The sequence below is a fragment of the Hyla sarda genome, chromosome 4 (assembly GCF_029499605.1).
Source record: "Hyla sarda isolate aHylSar1 chromosome 4, aHylSar1.hap1, whole genome shotgun sequence".
NCBI lineage: Eukaryota > Metazoa > Chordata > Amphibia > Anura > Hylidae > Hyla > Hyla sarda.
This window is the reverse complement of record NC_079192.1, coordinates 399,862,832-399,879,612: the sequence shown is the minus strand read 5'-3', so window position 1 is coordinate 399,879,612 and position 16,781 is coordinate 399,862,832. Positions and strand designations below refer to the sequence as shown.

Below are 16,781 nucleotides of genomic sequence, written 5' to 3'. Positions count from 1 at the left end.
CAGGCAGTCAGGTGGAATGATGTGTTGCGGAGGGAGATCAACTTCTGAGGCATCCGAGGAACGAGAGAGAGCATCGGCCCTAATGTTCTTATCGGCAGGACGAAAGTGAATCTCAAAATTAAATCGGGCAAAGAACAGAGACCACCGGGCCTGGCGAGGATTCAGCCGTTGGGCCGACTGGAGGTAGGAGAGGTTCTTGTGGTCGGTGTAGATAATGACAGGAAATCTTGATCCCTCCAGCAGATGCCTCCATTCCTCAAGTGCTAATTTAATGGCTAGAAGCTCTCGATCCCCGATGGAGTAGTTCCTCTCCGCTGGAGAGAAGGTCCTAGAGAAAAAACCACAAGTGACAGCATGCCCGGAAGGATTTTTTTGTAGAAGAACAGCTCCAGCTCCTACTGAGGAGGCATCAACCTCCAATAGGAAGGGTTTGGAAGGGTCAGGTCTGGAGAGCACGGGAGCCGAAGAAAAGGCAGACTTGAGTCGTTTAAAGGAGTCTTCTGCTTGAGGAGGCCAGGACTTGGGATCAGCATTTTTCTTGGTTAAAGCCACGATAGGAGCCACAATGGTAGAAAAATGTGGAATAAATTGCCTGTAATAATTGGCGAACCCCAAAAAGCGTTGGATAGCACGGAGTCCGGAGGGGCGTGGCCAATTTAAGACGGCAGAGAGTTTGTCTGGATCCATCTGTAGTCCCTGGCCAGAGACCAAATATCCTAGAAAAGGAAGAGATTGGCATTCAAACAGACATTTCTCAATTTTGGCATAGAGTTGGTTGTCACGAAGTCTCTGAAGAACCATACGGACATGCTGGCGGTGTTCTTCTAGATTGGCAGAAAAAATTAGGATATCGTCCAGATATACCACAACACAGGAGTATAACAGATCACGAAAAATTTCATTGACAAAGTCTTGGAAGACGGCAGGGGCATTACACAGTCCAAAGGGCATGACCAGATACTCAAAGTGTCCATCTCTGGTGTTAAATGCCGTTTTCCACTCGTCCCCCTCTCTGATGCGGATGAGGTTATAGGCGCCTCTTAAGTCCAATTTAGTGAAGATGTGGGCACCTTGGAGGCGATCAAAGAGTTCAGAGATGAGGGGTAAGGGGTAGCGGTTCTTAACCGTGATTTTATTAAGACCGCGGTAGTCAATGCAAGGACGCAGGGAGCCATCCTTTTTGGACACAAAGAAAAATCCGGCTCCGGCAGGAGAGGAGGATTTACGGATAAAGCCCTTTTTTAGATTCTCCTGGACGTATTCGGACATGGCAAGAGTCTCTGGGGCAGAGAGAGGATAAATTCTGCCCCGGGGTGGAGTAGTACCCGGGAGGAGGTCGATAGGGCAATCATAAGGCCTGTGAGGAGGTAGAGTCTCAGCTTGTTTTTTGCAGAAAACATCCGCGAAGTCCATATAGGCCTTAGGGAGACCGGTTACTGGAGGAACCACAGAGTTACGGCAAGGGTTACTGGGAACCGGTTTTAGACAGTTCTTGGAACAAGAGGACCCCCAACTCTTGATCTCCCCAGTGGACCAATCCAGGGTTGGGGAATGAAGTTGAAGCCAGGGAAGTCCAAGGAGAATCTCCGAGGTACAATTGGGGAGGACCAAAAGTTCAATCCTCTCATGATGAGATCCGATGCTCATAAGAAGGGGCTCCGTGCGGAAACGTATGGTACAGTCCAATCTTTCATTATTTACACAATTGATGTAGAGGGGTCTGGCGAGACCGGTCACTGGGATGTTGAACCTGTTGACGAGAGAGGCCAAAATAAAATTTCCTGCAGATCCAGAGTCCAAGAAAGCCACTGTAGAGAAGGAGAAGGCAGAGGCAGACAACCGCACAGGCACAGTAAGACGTGGAGAAGCAGAGTAGACATCAAGGACTGTCTCACCTTTGTGCGGAGTCAGCGTACGTCTTTCCAGGCGGGGAGGACGGATAGGACAATCCCTCAGGAAGTGTTCGGTACTAGCACAGTACAGGCAGAGGTTCTCCATACGGCGTCGTGTCCTCTCTTGAGGTGTCAGGCGAGACCGGTCGACCTGCATAGCCTCCACGGCGGGGGGCACAGGAACAGATTGCAGGGGACCAGAGGAGAGAGGAGCCGAGGAGACGAAACGCCTCGTGCGAACAGAGTCCATATCTTGGCGGAGTTCCTGACGCCTTTCAGAAAAACGCATGTCAATGCGAGTGGCTAGGTGAATAAGTTCATGTAGATTAGCAGGAATTTCTCGTGCGGCCAGAACATCTTTAATGTTGCTGGATAGGCCTTTTTTGAAGGTCGCGCAGAGGGCCTCATTATTCCAGGACAATTCTGAAGCAAGTGTACGGAATTGTACGGCGTACTCGCCAACGGAAGAATTACCCTGGACCAGGTTCAACAGGGCAGTCTCAGCAGAAGAGGCTCGGGCAGGTTCCTCAAAGACACTTCGGATTTCCGAGAAGAAGGAGTGTACAGAGGCAGTGACGGGGTCATTGCGGTCCCAGAGCGGTGTGGCCCATGACAGGGCTTTTCCGGACAGAAGACTGACTACGAAAGCCACCTTAGACCTTTCAGTGGGAAACAGGTCCGACATCATCTCCAGATGCAGGGAACATTGGGAGAGAAAGCCACGGCAAAACTTAGAGTCCCCATCAAATTTATCTGGCAAGGATAAGCGTATCCCAGGAGCGGCCACTCGCTGCGGAGGAGGTGCAGGAGCTGGCGGAGGAGATGACTGCTGAAGCTGTGGTAGCAACTGTTGTAGCATAACGGTCAGTTGAGACAGCTGTTGGCCTTGTTGCGCTATCTGTTGTGACTGCTGGGCGACCACCGTGGTGAGGTCAGCGACAACTGGCAGAGGAACTTCAGCGGGATCCATGGCCGGATCTACTGTCACGATGCCGGCTGGCAGGTAGTGGACCCTCTGTGCCAGAGAGGGATTGGCGTGGACCGTGCTAGTGGACCGGTTCTAAGCCACTACTGGTTTTCACCAGAGCCCGCCGCAAAGCGGGATGGTCTTGCTGCGGCGGTAGTGACCAGGTCGTATCCACTAGCAACGGCTCACCTCTCTGGCTGCTGAAGATAGGCGCGGTACAAGGGAGTAGGCAGAAGCAAGGTCGGACGTAGCAGAAGGTCGGGGCAGGCAGCAAGGATCGTAGTCAGGGGCAACGGCAGAAGGTCTGGAAACACAGGCAAGGAACACACAAGGAACGCTTTCACTGGCACTAAGGCAACAAGATCCGGCAAGGGAGTGCAAGGGAAGTGAGGTAATATAGGGAAGTGCACAGGTGAAAACCCTAATTGGAACCACTGCGCCAATCAGCGGCGCAGTGGCCCTTTAAATCGCAGAGACCCGGCGCGCGCGCGCCCTAGGGAGCGGGGCCGCGCGCGCCGGGACAGAACAGACGGGGAGCGAGTCAGGTAGGGGAGCCGGGGTGCGCATCGCGAGCGGGCGCTACCCGCATCGCGAATCGCATCCCGGCTGGCAGCAGGATCGCAGCGCCCCGGGTCAGAGGACGTGACCGGAGCGCTGCAGCGGAGGGAGTGAAGCGAGCGCTCCGGGGAGGAGCGGGGACCCGGAGCGCTCGGCGTAACAGATGTCTTTTCTGATGGTCGACGTCCACTTTTTTTTCTTCTCCGTCTGGATCAGAAGGCCATGTCGACTTCTTCCAGCCAAAACTCATCTCTTCAGCATCTGCACGACACACTTGTAAAACTCTGCAAACTCTAGCCAGGTAGGTAGCCAGGCATGTAGGTAGGTAGCTAATTAGGTAGGTAGCCAGGCATGTAGGTAGGTGTGTAATCAGGTAGCCAGGTATGTAGGTATCCAGTTAGTTAGCTAGCTAGGTAGTTAGGAAGCAAGGTATGTTGGTAGGCAGTATCGGTATGAAGGCAGTTAGGTAGCCAGTTGGGCTGCACGATTTGGAGAGAATGTGCAATTGCGATTATAGAGGTAAATAAACAAATGGTGAAATCCCCCAATTTCATTCATATTCCCCATTATCCCCATTTCACTTAAATCCCCCTATTTTATATCTATCCCACATCTCACATCCCCCCCCCATTTTATTTCCATCCCCAAATTTCATGTACACACCCCTATTTCCCATCTCCACCATCTCGTGTCCACATTTCACGTCTATACCCCCATTTAAGATCCTCCATTTCATGTTAATCCCCCAATGTCACATCCCCCATGTCATGTTCCCCATCACATCTCCTCCCCATATCAGATCTCCTCTCCATGTCTCATCCCCCCATGTCACACATCTCCCTCATGTCATGCCCCCCCATGTCACATTTCTCCCCCATTTCATGTCCACATCCTCATGTCACACCTCCCCATGTCACATCTCCCCCGTTATATGTCCACACCCCCATTTCATGTCTATGCCACCATGTCACATTCCCCCCCTCCCCCCCCATCGCCACCATTAATGTTGTGCGGGGCGTGGGATCCCCCATCCCATCCCCTTTTATGCCAGGTATCAGAAAAAAAAGGACAAAAACAAAACAAAAGGAAATACTCACCTGTGTCACGCAGCGATCTCCTCTGCATTCCCACTGGGCCGCGTTCTTCTTCCTTCATAGTGCAGGCGCTCACAGCGGCTCACACTGAGAGGAGGCTTTCAGTTGTATGCGCGTGAGACATGCATAAAGCTGAGAGCAGCTCTTTATCTATTTATCTATTGATCAATTTTTATATCTATCTATCTAGCTGTCTAATAACACTCCTGTTACGCCGAGCGCTCCGGGTCCCCGCTCCTCCCCGGAGCGCTCGCTACACTTCCCTCACTGCAGCGCCCCGGTCGGTTCCACGGACCCGGGGCGCTGCGTTACTACCTCCGGCCGGGATGCGATTCGCGATGCGGGTAGCGCCCGCTCGCGATGCGCACCCCGGCTCCCGTACCTTACTCGCTCCCCGTCAGTTCTGTCCCGGCGCGCGCGGCCCCGCTCCCTAGGGCGCGCGCGCGCCGGGTCTTTGCGATTTAAAGGGCCACTGCACCGCTGATTGGTGCAGTGGTTCCAATTAGTGTTTACACCTGTGCACTTCCCTATATCACCTCACTTCCCCTTCACTCCCTCGCCGGATCTTGTTGCCCTAGTGCCAGTGAAAGCGTTCCTTGTGTGTTCCTTGCCTGTGATTCCAGACCTTCTGCCGTTGCCCCTGACTACGATCCTTGCTGCCTGCCCCGACCTTCTGCTACGTCCGACCTTGCTTCTGTCTACTCCCTTGTACCGCGCCTATCTTCAGCAGCCAGAGAGGTTGAGCCGTTGCTAGGGGATACGACCTGGTCACTACCGCCGCAGCAAGACCATCCCGCTTTGCGGCGGGCTCTGGTGAAAACCAGTAGTGACTTAGAACCGATCCTCTAGCACGGTCCACGCCAATCCCTCTCTGGCACAGAGGATCCACTACCTGCCAGCCGGCATCGTGACAGTAGATCCGGCCATGGATCCCGCTGAAGTTCCTCTGCCAGTTGTCGCTGACCTCACCACGGTGGTCGCCCAGCAGTCACAACAGATTGCGCAACAAGGCCAACAGCTGTCTCAACTGACTGTTATGCTACAACAGTTACTACCACAGCTCCAGCAATCATCTCCTCCGCCAGCTCCTGTACCTCCTCCGCAGCGAGTGGCCGCTTCTGGAATACGACTATCCTTGCCGGATAAATTTGATGGGGACTCTAAGTTTTGCCGTGGCTTTCTTTCCCAATGTTCATTACACTTGGAGATGATGTCGGACCAGTTCCCCACTGAAAGGTCTAAGGTGGCTTTCGTAGCCAGCCTGCTGTCTGGAAAAGCCCTGGCTTGGGCCACACCGCTCTGGGACCGCAATGACCCCGTCACTGCCTCTGTACACTCCTTCTTCTCGGAAATTCGAAGTGTCTTTGAGGAACCTGCCCGAGCCTCTTCTGCTGAGACTGCCCTGTTGAACCTGGTCCAGGGTAATTCTTCCGTTGGCGAGTATGCCGTACAGTTCCGTACCCTTGCTTCAGAATTATCCTGGAATAATGAGGCACTCTGCGCGACCTTTAAAAAAGGCCTATCCAGCAACATTAAAGATGTTCTGGCCGCACGAGAAATCCCTGCTAACCTACATGAACTCATCCATCTTGCCACTCGCATTGACATGCGTTTTTCCGAACGGCGTCAGGAGCTCCGCCAGGATATGGACTCTGTTCGCACGAGGCGTTTCTTCTCCCCGGCTCCTCTCTCCTCTGGTCCCCTGCAATCTGTTCCTGTGCCTCCCGCCGTGGAGGCTATGCAGGTCGACCGGTCTCGCCTGACACCCCAAGAGAGGACACGACGCCGCATGGAGAATCTCTGCCTGTACTGTGCTAGTACCGAACACTTCCTGAAGGATTGTCCTATCCGTCCTCCCCGCCTGGAAAGACGTCCGCTGACTCCGCACAAAGGTGAGACAGTCCTTGATGTCTACTCTGCTTCTCCACGTCTTACTGTGCCTGTGCGGATGTCTGCCTCTGCCTTCTCCTTCTCTGCTGTGGCCTTCCTGGACTCTGGATCTGCAGGAAATTTCATCTTAGCCTCTCTCGTCAACAGGTTCAACATCCCGGTGACCAGTCTCGCCAGACCCCTCTACATCAATTGTGTAAACAATGAAAGATTGGACTGTACTATACGTTTCCGCACGGAGCCCCTTCTAATGTGCATCGGATCTCATCACGAGAGGATTGAACTGTTGGTCCTCCCCAATTGCACTTCTGAAATCCTTCTTGGACTTCCCTGGCTTCAACTCCATTCCCCAATCCTGGATTGGTCCACTGGGGAGATCAAGAGTTGGGGGCCCTCTTGTTCCAAGGACTGCTTAAAACCGGTTCCCAGTAAACCTTGCCGTGTCCCTGTGCTTCCTCATGTAACCGGTCTCCCTAAGGCCTATATGGACTTTGCGGACGTTTTTTGCAAAAAACAAGCTGAGACTCTACCTCCTCACAGGCCTTATGATTGTCCCATTGACCTCCTCCCGGGCACTACTCCACCCCGGGGCAGAATCTATCCTCTGTCCGTCCCAGAGACTCTTGCCATGTCTGAATACGTCCAAGAAAATTTAAAAAAGGGCTTTATCCGTAAATCCTCCTCTCCTGCCGGAGCCGGATTTTTCTTTGTGTCCAAAAAAGATGGCTCTCTACGTCCTTGCATTGACTACCGCGGTCTTAATAAAATCACGGTTAAGAACCGCTACCCCCTACCCCTCATCTCTGAACTCTTTGATCGTCTCCAAGGTGCCCATATTTTTACCAAACTGGACTTAAGAGGTGCTTATAATCTCATCCGCATCAGAGAGGGGGATGAATGGAAAACGGCATTTAACACCAGAGATGGACACTTTGAGTATCTGGTCATGCCCTTTGGTCTATGCAACGCCCCTGCCGTCTTCCAAGACTTTGTTAATGAAATTTTTCGTGATCTACTATACTCCTGTGTTGTTGTATATCTGGACGATATCCTGATTTTTTCTGCCAATCTTGAAGAACACCGCCAGCATGTCCGTATGGTTCTTCAGAGACTTCGTGATAATCAACTCTATGCCAAAATAGAGAAATGTCTGTTTGAATGCCAATCTCTTCCTTTTCTAGGATACTTGGTCTCTGGCCAGGGACTACAAATGGACCCAGATAAACTCTCTGCCGTCTTAGATTGGCCACGCCCCTCCGGACTCCGTGCCATCCAACGTTTTTTGGGGTTCGCCAATTATTACAGGCAATTTATTCCACATTTTTCTACCATTGTGGCTCCTATTGTGGCTTTAACAAAAAAAAATGCCGATCCCAAGTCTTGGCCTCCTCAAGCGGAAGACGCCTTTAAACGACTCAAGTCTGCCTTTTCTTCGGCTCCCGTGCTCTCCAGACCTGACCCATCTAAACCCTTCCTATTGGAGGTTGATGCCTCCTCAGTGGGAGCTGGAGCTGTCCTTCTACAAAAAAACTCTTCCGGGCATGCTGTTACTTGTGGTTTTTTTTCCAGGACCTTCTCTCCGGCGGAGAGGAACTACTCCATCGGGGATCGAGAGCTTCTAGCCATTAAATTAGCACTTGAGGAATGGAGGCATCTGCTGGAGGGATCAAGATTTCCAGTTATTATTTACACCGATCACAAGAACCTCTCCTACCTCCAGTCTGCCCAACGGCTGAATCCTCGTCAGGCCAGGTGGTCTCTGTTCTTTGCCCGATTTAATTTTGAAATTCACTTTCGGCCTGCTGATAAAAACATTAGGGCCGATGCTCTCTCTCGTTCCTCAGATGCCTCTGAAATTGAACTCTCTCCTCAACACATCATTCCTCCTGACTGCCTGATTTCCACTTCTCCAGCCTCCATCAGGCAAACTCCTCCAGGAAAGACCTTTGTTTCTCCACGCCAACGCCTTGGGATCCTCAAATGGGGTCACTCCTCCCATCTCGCAGGTCATGCGGGCATCAAGAAATCTGTGCAACTCATCTCTCGCTTCTATTGGTGGCCGACTCTAGAGACTGATGTGGTGGACTTTGTGCGAGCCTGCACTATCTGTGCCCGGGATAAGACTCCTCGCCAGAAGCCCGCTGGTTTTCTTCATCCTCTACCTGTCCCCGAACAACCTTGGTCTCTGATTGGTATGGATTTTATTACTGACTTACCCCCATCCCATGGCAACACTGTTATTTGGGTGGTCGTTGATCGATTCTCCAAAATGGCACATTTCATCCCTCTTCCTGGTCTTCCTTCAGCGCCTCAGTTGGCTAAACAATTTTTTGTACACATTTTTCGTCTTCACGGGTTGCCTACACAGATCGTCTCGGATAGAGGCGTCCAATTTGTGTCTAAATTCTGGAGGGCTCTCTGTAAACAACTCAAGATTAAATTAAATTTTTCTTCTGCATACCATCCTCAATCCAATGGACAAGTAGAGAGAATTAACCAGATCTTGGGTGACTATTTACGACATTTTGTTTCCTCCCGCCAGGATGACTGGGCAGATCTTCTACCTTGGGCCGAATTCTCGTATAATTTCAGAATCTCTGAATCTTCCTCCAAATCTCCGTTTTTCGTGGTGTACGGCCGTCACCCTCTTCCCCCCCTCCCTACCCCCTTGCCCTCTGGTCTGCCCGCTGTGGATGAAATTTCTCGTGATCTTTCCACCATATGGAAAGAGACCCAAAATTCTCTCTTACAGGCTTCTTCTCGCATGAAGAGATTCGCAGATAAGAAAAGAAGAGCTCCTCCCATTTTTTCCCCTGGAGACAAGGTATGGCTCTCCGCTAAATATGTCCGTTTCCGTGTCCCGAGCTATAAGTTGGGACCACGCTATCTTGGTCCTTTTAAAGTTTTGTGTCAAATTAATCCTGTCTCTTACAAACTTCTTCTTCCTCCTTCTCTTCGTATCCCTAATGCCTTTCACGTCTCTCTTCTTAAACCTCTCATCCTCAACCGTTTTTCTCCTAAATCTGTTCCTCCCACTCCTGTTTCCGGCTCCTCGGACATCTTCTCTGTCAAAGAGATTTTGGCCTCTAAAAAGGTCAGGGGAAGAACTTTTTTTTTAGTGGATTGGGAGGGTTGTGGTCCAGAAGAGAGGTCCTGGGAACCTGAGGACAATATCCTGGACAAAAGTCTGATCCTCAGGTTCTCAGGCCCCAAGAAGAGGGGGAGACCCAAGGGGGGGGGTACTGTTACGCCGAGCGCTCCGGGTCCCCGCTCCTCCCCGGAGCGCTCGCTACACTTCCCTCACTGCAGCGCCCCGGTCGGTTCCACGGACCCGGGGCGCTGCGTTACTACCTCCGGCCGGGATGCGATTCGCGATGCGGGTAGCGCCCGCTCGCGATGCGCACCCCGGCTCCCGTACCTTACTCGCTCCCCGTCAGTTCTGTCCCGGCGCGCGCGGCCCCGCTCCCTAGGGCGCGCGCGCGCCGGGTCTTTGCGATTTAAAGGGCCACTGCACCGCTGATTGGTGCAGTGGTTCCAATTAGTGTTTACACCTGTGCACTTCCCTATATCACCTCACTTCCCCTTCACTCCCTCGCCGGATCTTGTTGCCCTAGTGCCAGTGAAAGCGTTCCTTGTGTGTTCCTTGCCTGTGATTCCAGACCTTCTGCCGTTGCCCCTGACTACGATCCTTGCTGCCTGCCCCGACCTTCTGCTACGTCCGACCTTGCTTCTGTCTACTCCCTTGTACCGCGCCTATCTTCAGCAGCCAGAGAGGTTGAGCCGTTGCTAGGGGATACGACCTGGTCACTACCGCCGCAGCAAGACCATCCCGCTTTGCGGCGGGCTCTGGTGAAAACCAGTAGTGACTTAGAACCGATCCTCTAGCACGGTCCACGCCAATCCCTCTCTGGCACAGAGGATCCACTACCTGCCAGCCGGCATCGTGACAACTCCAATCCATGAAAAAGTGTTTTTTATTCCATAAATCAAGTGAATGTCACGGCGACGTTTCAACCAGCTCTCCTGGTCTTTCTCAAGCTCAGCTTGACCAAGGTCTGGCTCTGCCGTCACCTACTCATCTATTGGAACAGGGAGTGCTGTTTTCCTTTGTGTCTATAGCTGTCAAATATATATATATATATATATATATATATATATATATATATATATATCACATATCTATATGTCTTTCTGTCTGTCTATCTATCTATCTATCTATCTCATATCTATCTTTTATCTTTCTACTATCCATCTCAAATTTATGTATTCATCTATCACCTATCTATTGATCTATCTATCTATCTCATATCTATCTAATCTATCTATCTATCTATCCCCTATCTATCTATTGATCTATCTATCTATTTATCTCTCATATCTATCTATCTGTCTATCTATCTATTTATCTATTTATCTATCTATCTCATATCTATCTGTCTGTTACATATGTATCTATTCACTTATCATCTAGACAACCTTTGTATAGATCTTTTACCTCCCTCTCATATCTATACTTTGCCTATCGGCTATCAATCTATTTATCAATCTCAAATCTCTCTTTCTCCTATCTATCTATCTTCCTTTCTGTTATTTCTTGAGATAAAATTAAATTAGAAAACTTTAGAAGCAGTCCCTTCTATAGTACATGACCCCCCCCCCCACAGCAGTATTACATTAGTCAGATGCTGTCAGTCTATCCCCCCTATATTGCATCTATGAGACCCCCCCAACAGTATAAGATTACTCAGGTGCAGACAGTCTATCCCCCCATATTATGGAGTTTCCCCGGGGAAGACAGACCCCATCCCCCTCTCTGATCCCCCTCTGGCCGCAGCTGTCACTGTCCTTCCCTCAGTCAGTCAATGAGTTTTAATTTGACTCCCTGCGCCCCCTAATGGCCGCTCAGCAGAATCTGGCATTTGCAGTGATGTCACTTCGGAGACGCAGCTGCTATAAGCGATGTTCCTGAAGATCCCTGAGACGTGCAGTTAGTTAGCGGAGCAGCATGTCATCCCACTTCCAGCTCAGCCTCCCCGACCCCCTACAACAAGGCTCTCCACCACAGGCTCCCAGAGGTCACTCTACTCCAAGTGCAACCCAGCACAGGACATAGAAGATTCCTCAGAAGGAGAAGTTGGGCATGTCTTTCTATCTGGTCACTTCACCATGCATATAACTACTTCTGCATCACTTTAAGGTGGCACTGCCTGCTTCCAAATACTCATCACCCAGCCATGGAGGACCTATTGGAGATGTCTGGTGAGAACTCATCACTTTTTGAGACTTTACCTTGGAGCAATGGAAGTTTCGTACCTAATAATCACACTCTTAAAAATGGGACCGCACCTATAGACTTCACCAGGGCTATGATCCTTGGATTCACTCTTGGAGCCTTCATCTCCGTGGCAATCGTGGGCAACATCATGGTCATCATCTCTGTGGTCACCAACAGGCAGCTGCGGATCCCAACCAACTACTTGATAGTCAATCTGGCCATTGCTGACTTGTTCCTGAGCACCACGGTGCTCCCCTTCTCTGCTACCCTTGAGATCGCCGACCAGTGGGTCTTCGGAAGGATATTTTGTGACATCTGGGCAGCCATGGATGTTCTATGCTGTACGGCTTCCATTTTCAGTCTTTGCGCCATTTCTATAGACAGGTACATTGGGGTGCGTTACACTCTTCAGTATCCCACTATAGTGACCAGGAGAAGGGTCCTTCTCGTGCTGTTGGGTGTCTGGATGTTGTCCATCGTCATCTCCATTGGACCATTGCTGGGCTGGAAGCAGCAGACGGTTACAGATGAAGCTGTGTGTGATATCACCACTGAACCTTTCTATGCCATATTTTCCTCTTTGACTTCCTTCTATATCCCCTTGATTGTCATCCTGTTGATGTATTGCAGAGTTTACGTGGTGGCCAAGAGGATCACTAAGAACTTGGAAGCAGGTGTCATGAAAGAAAACATGGACTCCAAGGAGCTGACCCTGAGAATTCATTGTAGGAACATGAATGATGGATCTCCGAACAGCAAAAGCAAGAACCAACAGCCTCGCAGCTCCTTATCTCTCAAACTACTCAAGTTCTCCAGGGAGAAGAAGGCAGCCAAGACTTTGGGGATTGTGGTGGGCTTGTTCATCTTATGCTGGCTACCGTTCTTCACGGCTTTGCCTTTAGGTAAGTTCTTCACCCTGCTAGTTTTTTACCCCGATTTTGGTAGTGAACTTGATTTCTAGAATTTTTTTGAGGTTTTGGGATCATAAATCCTTAGCTCGTCTTCGAGTCGTCCATGGGGTCAAATACTCCTACATAGATACATGACTTCTCAAAGTAACATTTGAAGCATCAAAGAAGCATTTTCCAAGAAGTTAGGACCATTTGTCTCTAACATTTTGGAACATTGTTCAAGCACACGGTGACAACCGATCGATCAAAGCCATTGGAGTGTTCTTCCAAGACTATAGAAGATTCATTCGAAGGCAGAAAGGACCATTAGGGTCTATTCACACGTACAGTATTCTGTGCAGGATTTCAAGCTGTGTTCAGTTTACATTGAAATCTACAGCAGAAAATCCTGCGCGTCAAATCTGCACAGAATACTGTACGTGTGAATAGACCATTAAAGAAGATTTCGAGTGATAATTTTTTCACGGGGCAAAAATTCACACCAAAATCAGATTTTGGGGCAAGTTTGTGGTTGATTTGATGGGGCTGATTTTTAGTGTAGGTTATGTAAAATAAAATAAAAAACAATGAAAAAGTGAACATGAGTAAAAAAATCCACAGTTTTATGTTTTTCTGTGCCTCTAGCATTTACGGAGTAAAATCCGGAACCTTATAAGTATGTGCATATGTCACAGATACGCTGCAGATTTGCTGATCTGCTGCAGATTTATTGACGATTTATTGCAGATTTGCTGCAGATTTGTTGAAGATTTGCTGCAGATTTATTGATGATTTGCTGCAGATTTGTTCAAGATTTGCTGCAGATTTGTTGAAGATTTGTTGCAGATTTCAACTTCCACAACAAATCTCCAGCGTATCCATGACATGAACATACCATTAAATGTCTGTAGATTTATTGCAGAGTTTGAAGTCAAATCTGCAGCAATTCTGCAGCGTATTTGCAACAAAACATCCTGTGAATTTTAAATCTGAACTGCGGGTACATTTCTGAGACAATTTTTTTCTGCAGAGTGTATAAGAGAGTTGGAAAATCTCATCCTCATTGCTGCTAATGTATACGCTGCACTTTTTCTGCATGAAAATCCATTACGGAAAATCTGCAGTGTATATGCACACCTAAACTGGACATTAGTGAATCGATTTGTTAGGGTTTGGATAATGATAGTGGGAGAAGCAGTTGGGAGTATCTAGGCATTTTTCCATTTTTTGTTAATCTCAATCATTCTACAAATTAAACACTCTACGACTTTAATCTAATCTAATAAACTCAGGTTTTAATTCCTTACTATTCAAAAAAAAAAAAATGCCCGCTTGCTGTCAGTGAATGAGAACACTCAGATCTGTATGCTGCAATTCCTGCTTTTAGCTAAGAAGCGGATGCAGATACAGTTTAGACCAGAGTCCCCAAAGGTGAGTCCCCAGCTGTTGTAAAACTACAACTCCCAGCATGCCCAGACAGCCAAAGGCTGGAGACACCCTGGTCAGGAACCACTGCTCTATATTATCTACAGTATAATATCTATTAAAAAAAGAAGCATTTTTAAAGGTTGAACAGGCATGCTGGGAGTTGTAGTTTTGCAACAGCTGGAGGCACCTTGGTTAGGAAACACTGCTCTATAGTATCTACAGTACAATATCTATTAAAAATGAAGCATTCCAAAGGCTGTCAGGACATGCTGGGAGTTGTAGTTTTGCACCCTGGTTGGATAACACTGGATCAGGTATTCTAGTTTAGTCGGTATGGAAAGAATTTAAATCAGAATTATTTTTTTTCTGTAAAATCACAACATTTTTGTAAATTTTTGCTTCTTTCGGTGTCCTAGGAAGTAGTTACTCTTGGCTTATGATTGACCATTGTAGAAAGGTACAGGAATAAATGTCCCTTGATTTTATCTGACCCCTGACACACACAGTCAGCACATGGCAATTCATATTTACCAAATAAAGGTAGAACTCCGAATTCACGCATTAAACATGCAGACGTACAACGGGATGACTAAGGAGCGCTTCCCATGCTTTCTCACGTAGAGTTCAGGGACGGGGAATCGTGACACAAAGTTTATGCCAGTGTTTCGCAACCAGTGTGCCTCCTGCTGTTGCAAAACTACAACTCCCAGCATGCCCGGACAGCCTTTGGCTGTCCGGGCATGCTGGGAGTTGTAGTTTTGCAACTAGCATGCAGCATGCCCGGACTTGCCGAAGGCTGTCCGGGCATGCTGGAAGTTGTAGTTTTGCAACAGCTGGAGGCACAATGGTTGGGAAATACTGGTCTATGCAGTACATAGAAGTTTGTATGTGGCGAAAAATGCATTTCTCATGCATAAGGATGTATTGTTGCAGTTTACAAAAATTGCAAAAAAAAAAAGATACATTTACAGGAATATATATACATATATATATATATATATATATATATATATATCATATACATAGATAGATGATAGAAGTTTTCAAACCAACCTGCGTGTCTCCAGCTATTGCAAAATCTCCGATTTAACTACATCTCTCAGCATGTAAATCCTAGCGGCTGCAAGTTATTACCTATTAGCCCTTAAAGGGGTACTCCACCCCTAGACATCTTATAGCGGCTGCAAGTTATTACCTATTAGCCCTTAAAGGGGTACTCCACCCCTAGACATCTTATAACGGCTGCAAGTTATTACCTATTAGCCCTTAAAGGGGTACTCCACCCCTAGACATCTTATCCCCTATCCAAAGGATAGGGGATAAGATGTCAGATTGCCGGGGTCCCACTATTGGGGACCCCCGGGATCTCGGCTGCGGCACCCCGCTATCATTACTGCACAGAGCAAACTCGCTCTGTGCATAATGACCGGCGATACAGGGGCCCGGAGCATCGTGATGTCACGGCTCCGCCCCCTCGTGATGTCACGGCTCCGCCCCCCCCTCGTGACGTCACGGCCCGCCACCTTAATGCAAGTCTATGGGAGGGGTAGTGATGGCCGACATGCACCCTCCCATAGACTTGTATTGCGGGGGCGGGCCGTGACGTCATGAGGGGGCGTAGCTGTGACATAACGATGCTCCGGACCCTGTATCGACCATCATTACGCACAGAGCGAGTTTGCTCTGTGCAGTAATAATAGTGGGGTGCCGCAGCAGTAATCACGGGGGAGCCCAGCGGCGGGACCCCCGCGGTCTGACATCTTATCCCCTATCCTTTGGATAGGGGATAAGATGCTAGGGTTGGTGTACCCCTTTAAAATCCATGCTGAGAGTTGTAGTCGATTCACAGGTTGGAGATTATTCCTATAAAGTTCAGTTCCCCAACCTGTCATACCGCGAGCAACTTGGAGTAATGTTCGGCAGTCGTATTTAGGGAACGTTCACACGTACAGGATCCTTCGCTGATTTGATGCGCAGGATTTGTAAGCTGCGCTCAGTCATTTAGTTTACATTGAAATCTGCGGCAGAAAATCCTGCGCATCAAGTCCTGTGCACCAAATCTGCGTACGTGTGAACATACCCTAAGGGTACGTTCACGCGTGCATATTTTTGCTGCATCTCTGCTGCCTATTCGATTTTTCTGCGCATTGACTTTAATGGGTAAAACCCTAAGGGTACGTTCACACGTGTGGATTTTTTAGCGGGTTTTCCGCTGCGTATTTGAAAGTGGGCGGGCTCTTCTCGGCTGTCCGCAGCAGATTTTCCATGGCGGAATGTACACTGTGAAAAATCCGCCGCAAGCCCCATTGAAGTCAGTAAGGACTGTGGCGGATTTTTGTGGCGGATAATCTGCTGCGGACAGCCGAGAAGAGCCCGCCCACTTTCAAATACGCAGCGGAAAACCCGCTAAAAAATCTGCGCGTGTGAACGTACCCTAAAGCGGTAATGCAGGATAGAAGAACTTAGCTGCTTTCTTCAAAAAACAACACCACATCTGTCCTCAGGTTGGGTTCGCCATTACAACTCGGCATTTATTTAAATGGAACCGAGCTGCAATAGCACAGAAAAACTGAGGATAGGAGTATCGCTGTTACTGGAAGAAAGCAGATATACTTTATCTAAACCTGGATAACTCTCTGGAGCAGATATACATATTGGGGAGATTTATGAAAACCGGTGTAGAGGAAGAGTGGTGCAGTTGCCATTAGCAACCAATCAGATCGCTTCTTTCATTTTTTTAAAAAGGAAATTGAAAGAAGCCATCTGATTGGTTGCTATGGACAACTG

General features: G+C 48.9%; 1 protein-coding gene and 1 long non-coding RNA gene across 2 annotated transcripts in view; one reads left to right on the top strand and one right to left on the bottom strand.

The window, feature by feature from the left end:
- The window catches only part of LOC130267473 (uncharacterized), a 166,346-nt gene that overhangs the window by 130,556 nt on the left and 19,009 nt on the right, over positions 1-16,781 (bottom strand). The window lies entirely within an intron of this gene.
- The window catches only part of ADRA1B (adrenoceptor alpha 1B), a 41,649-nt gene continuing 36,211 nt past the window's right edge, over positions 11,344-16,781 (top strand). Inside the window, exon 1 of the mRNA XM_056517337.1 lies at positions 11,344-12,578. Within this exon, the coding sequence (XP_056373312.1) occupies positions 11,636-12,578 (943 nt within the window). The 5' untranslated portion in view covers positions 11,344-11,635. The remainder of the gene's footprint in view (positions 12,579-16,781) is intronic.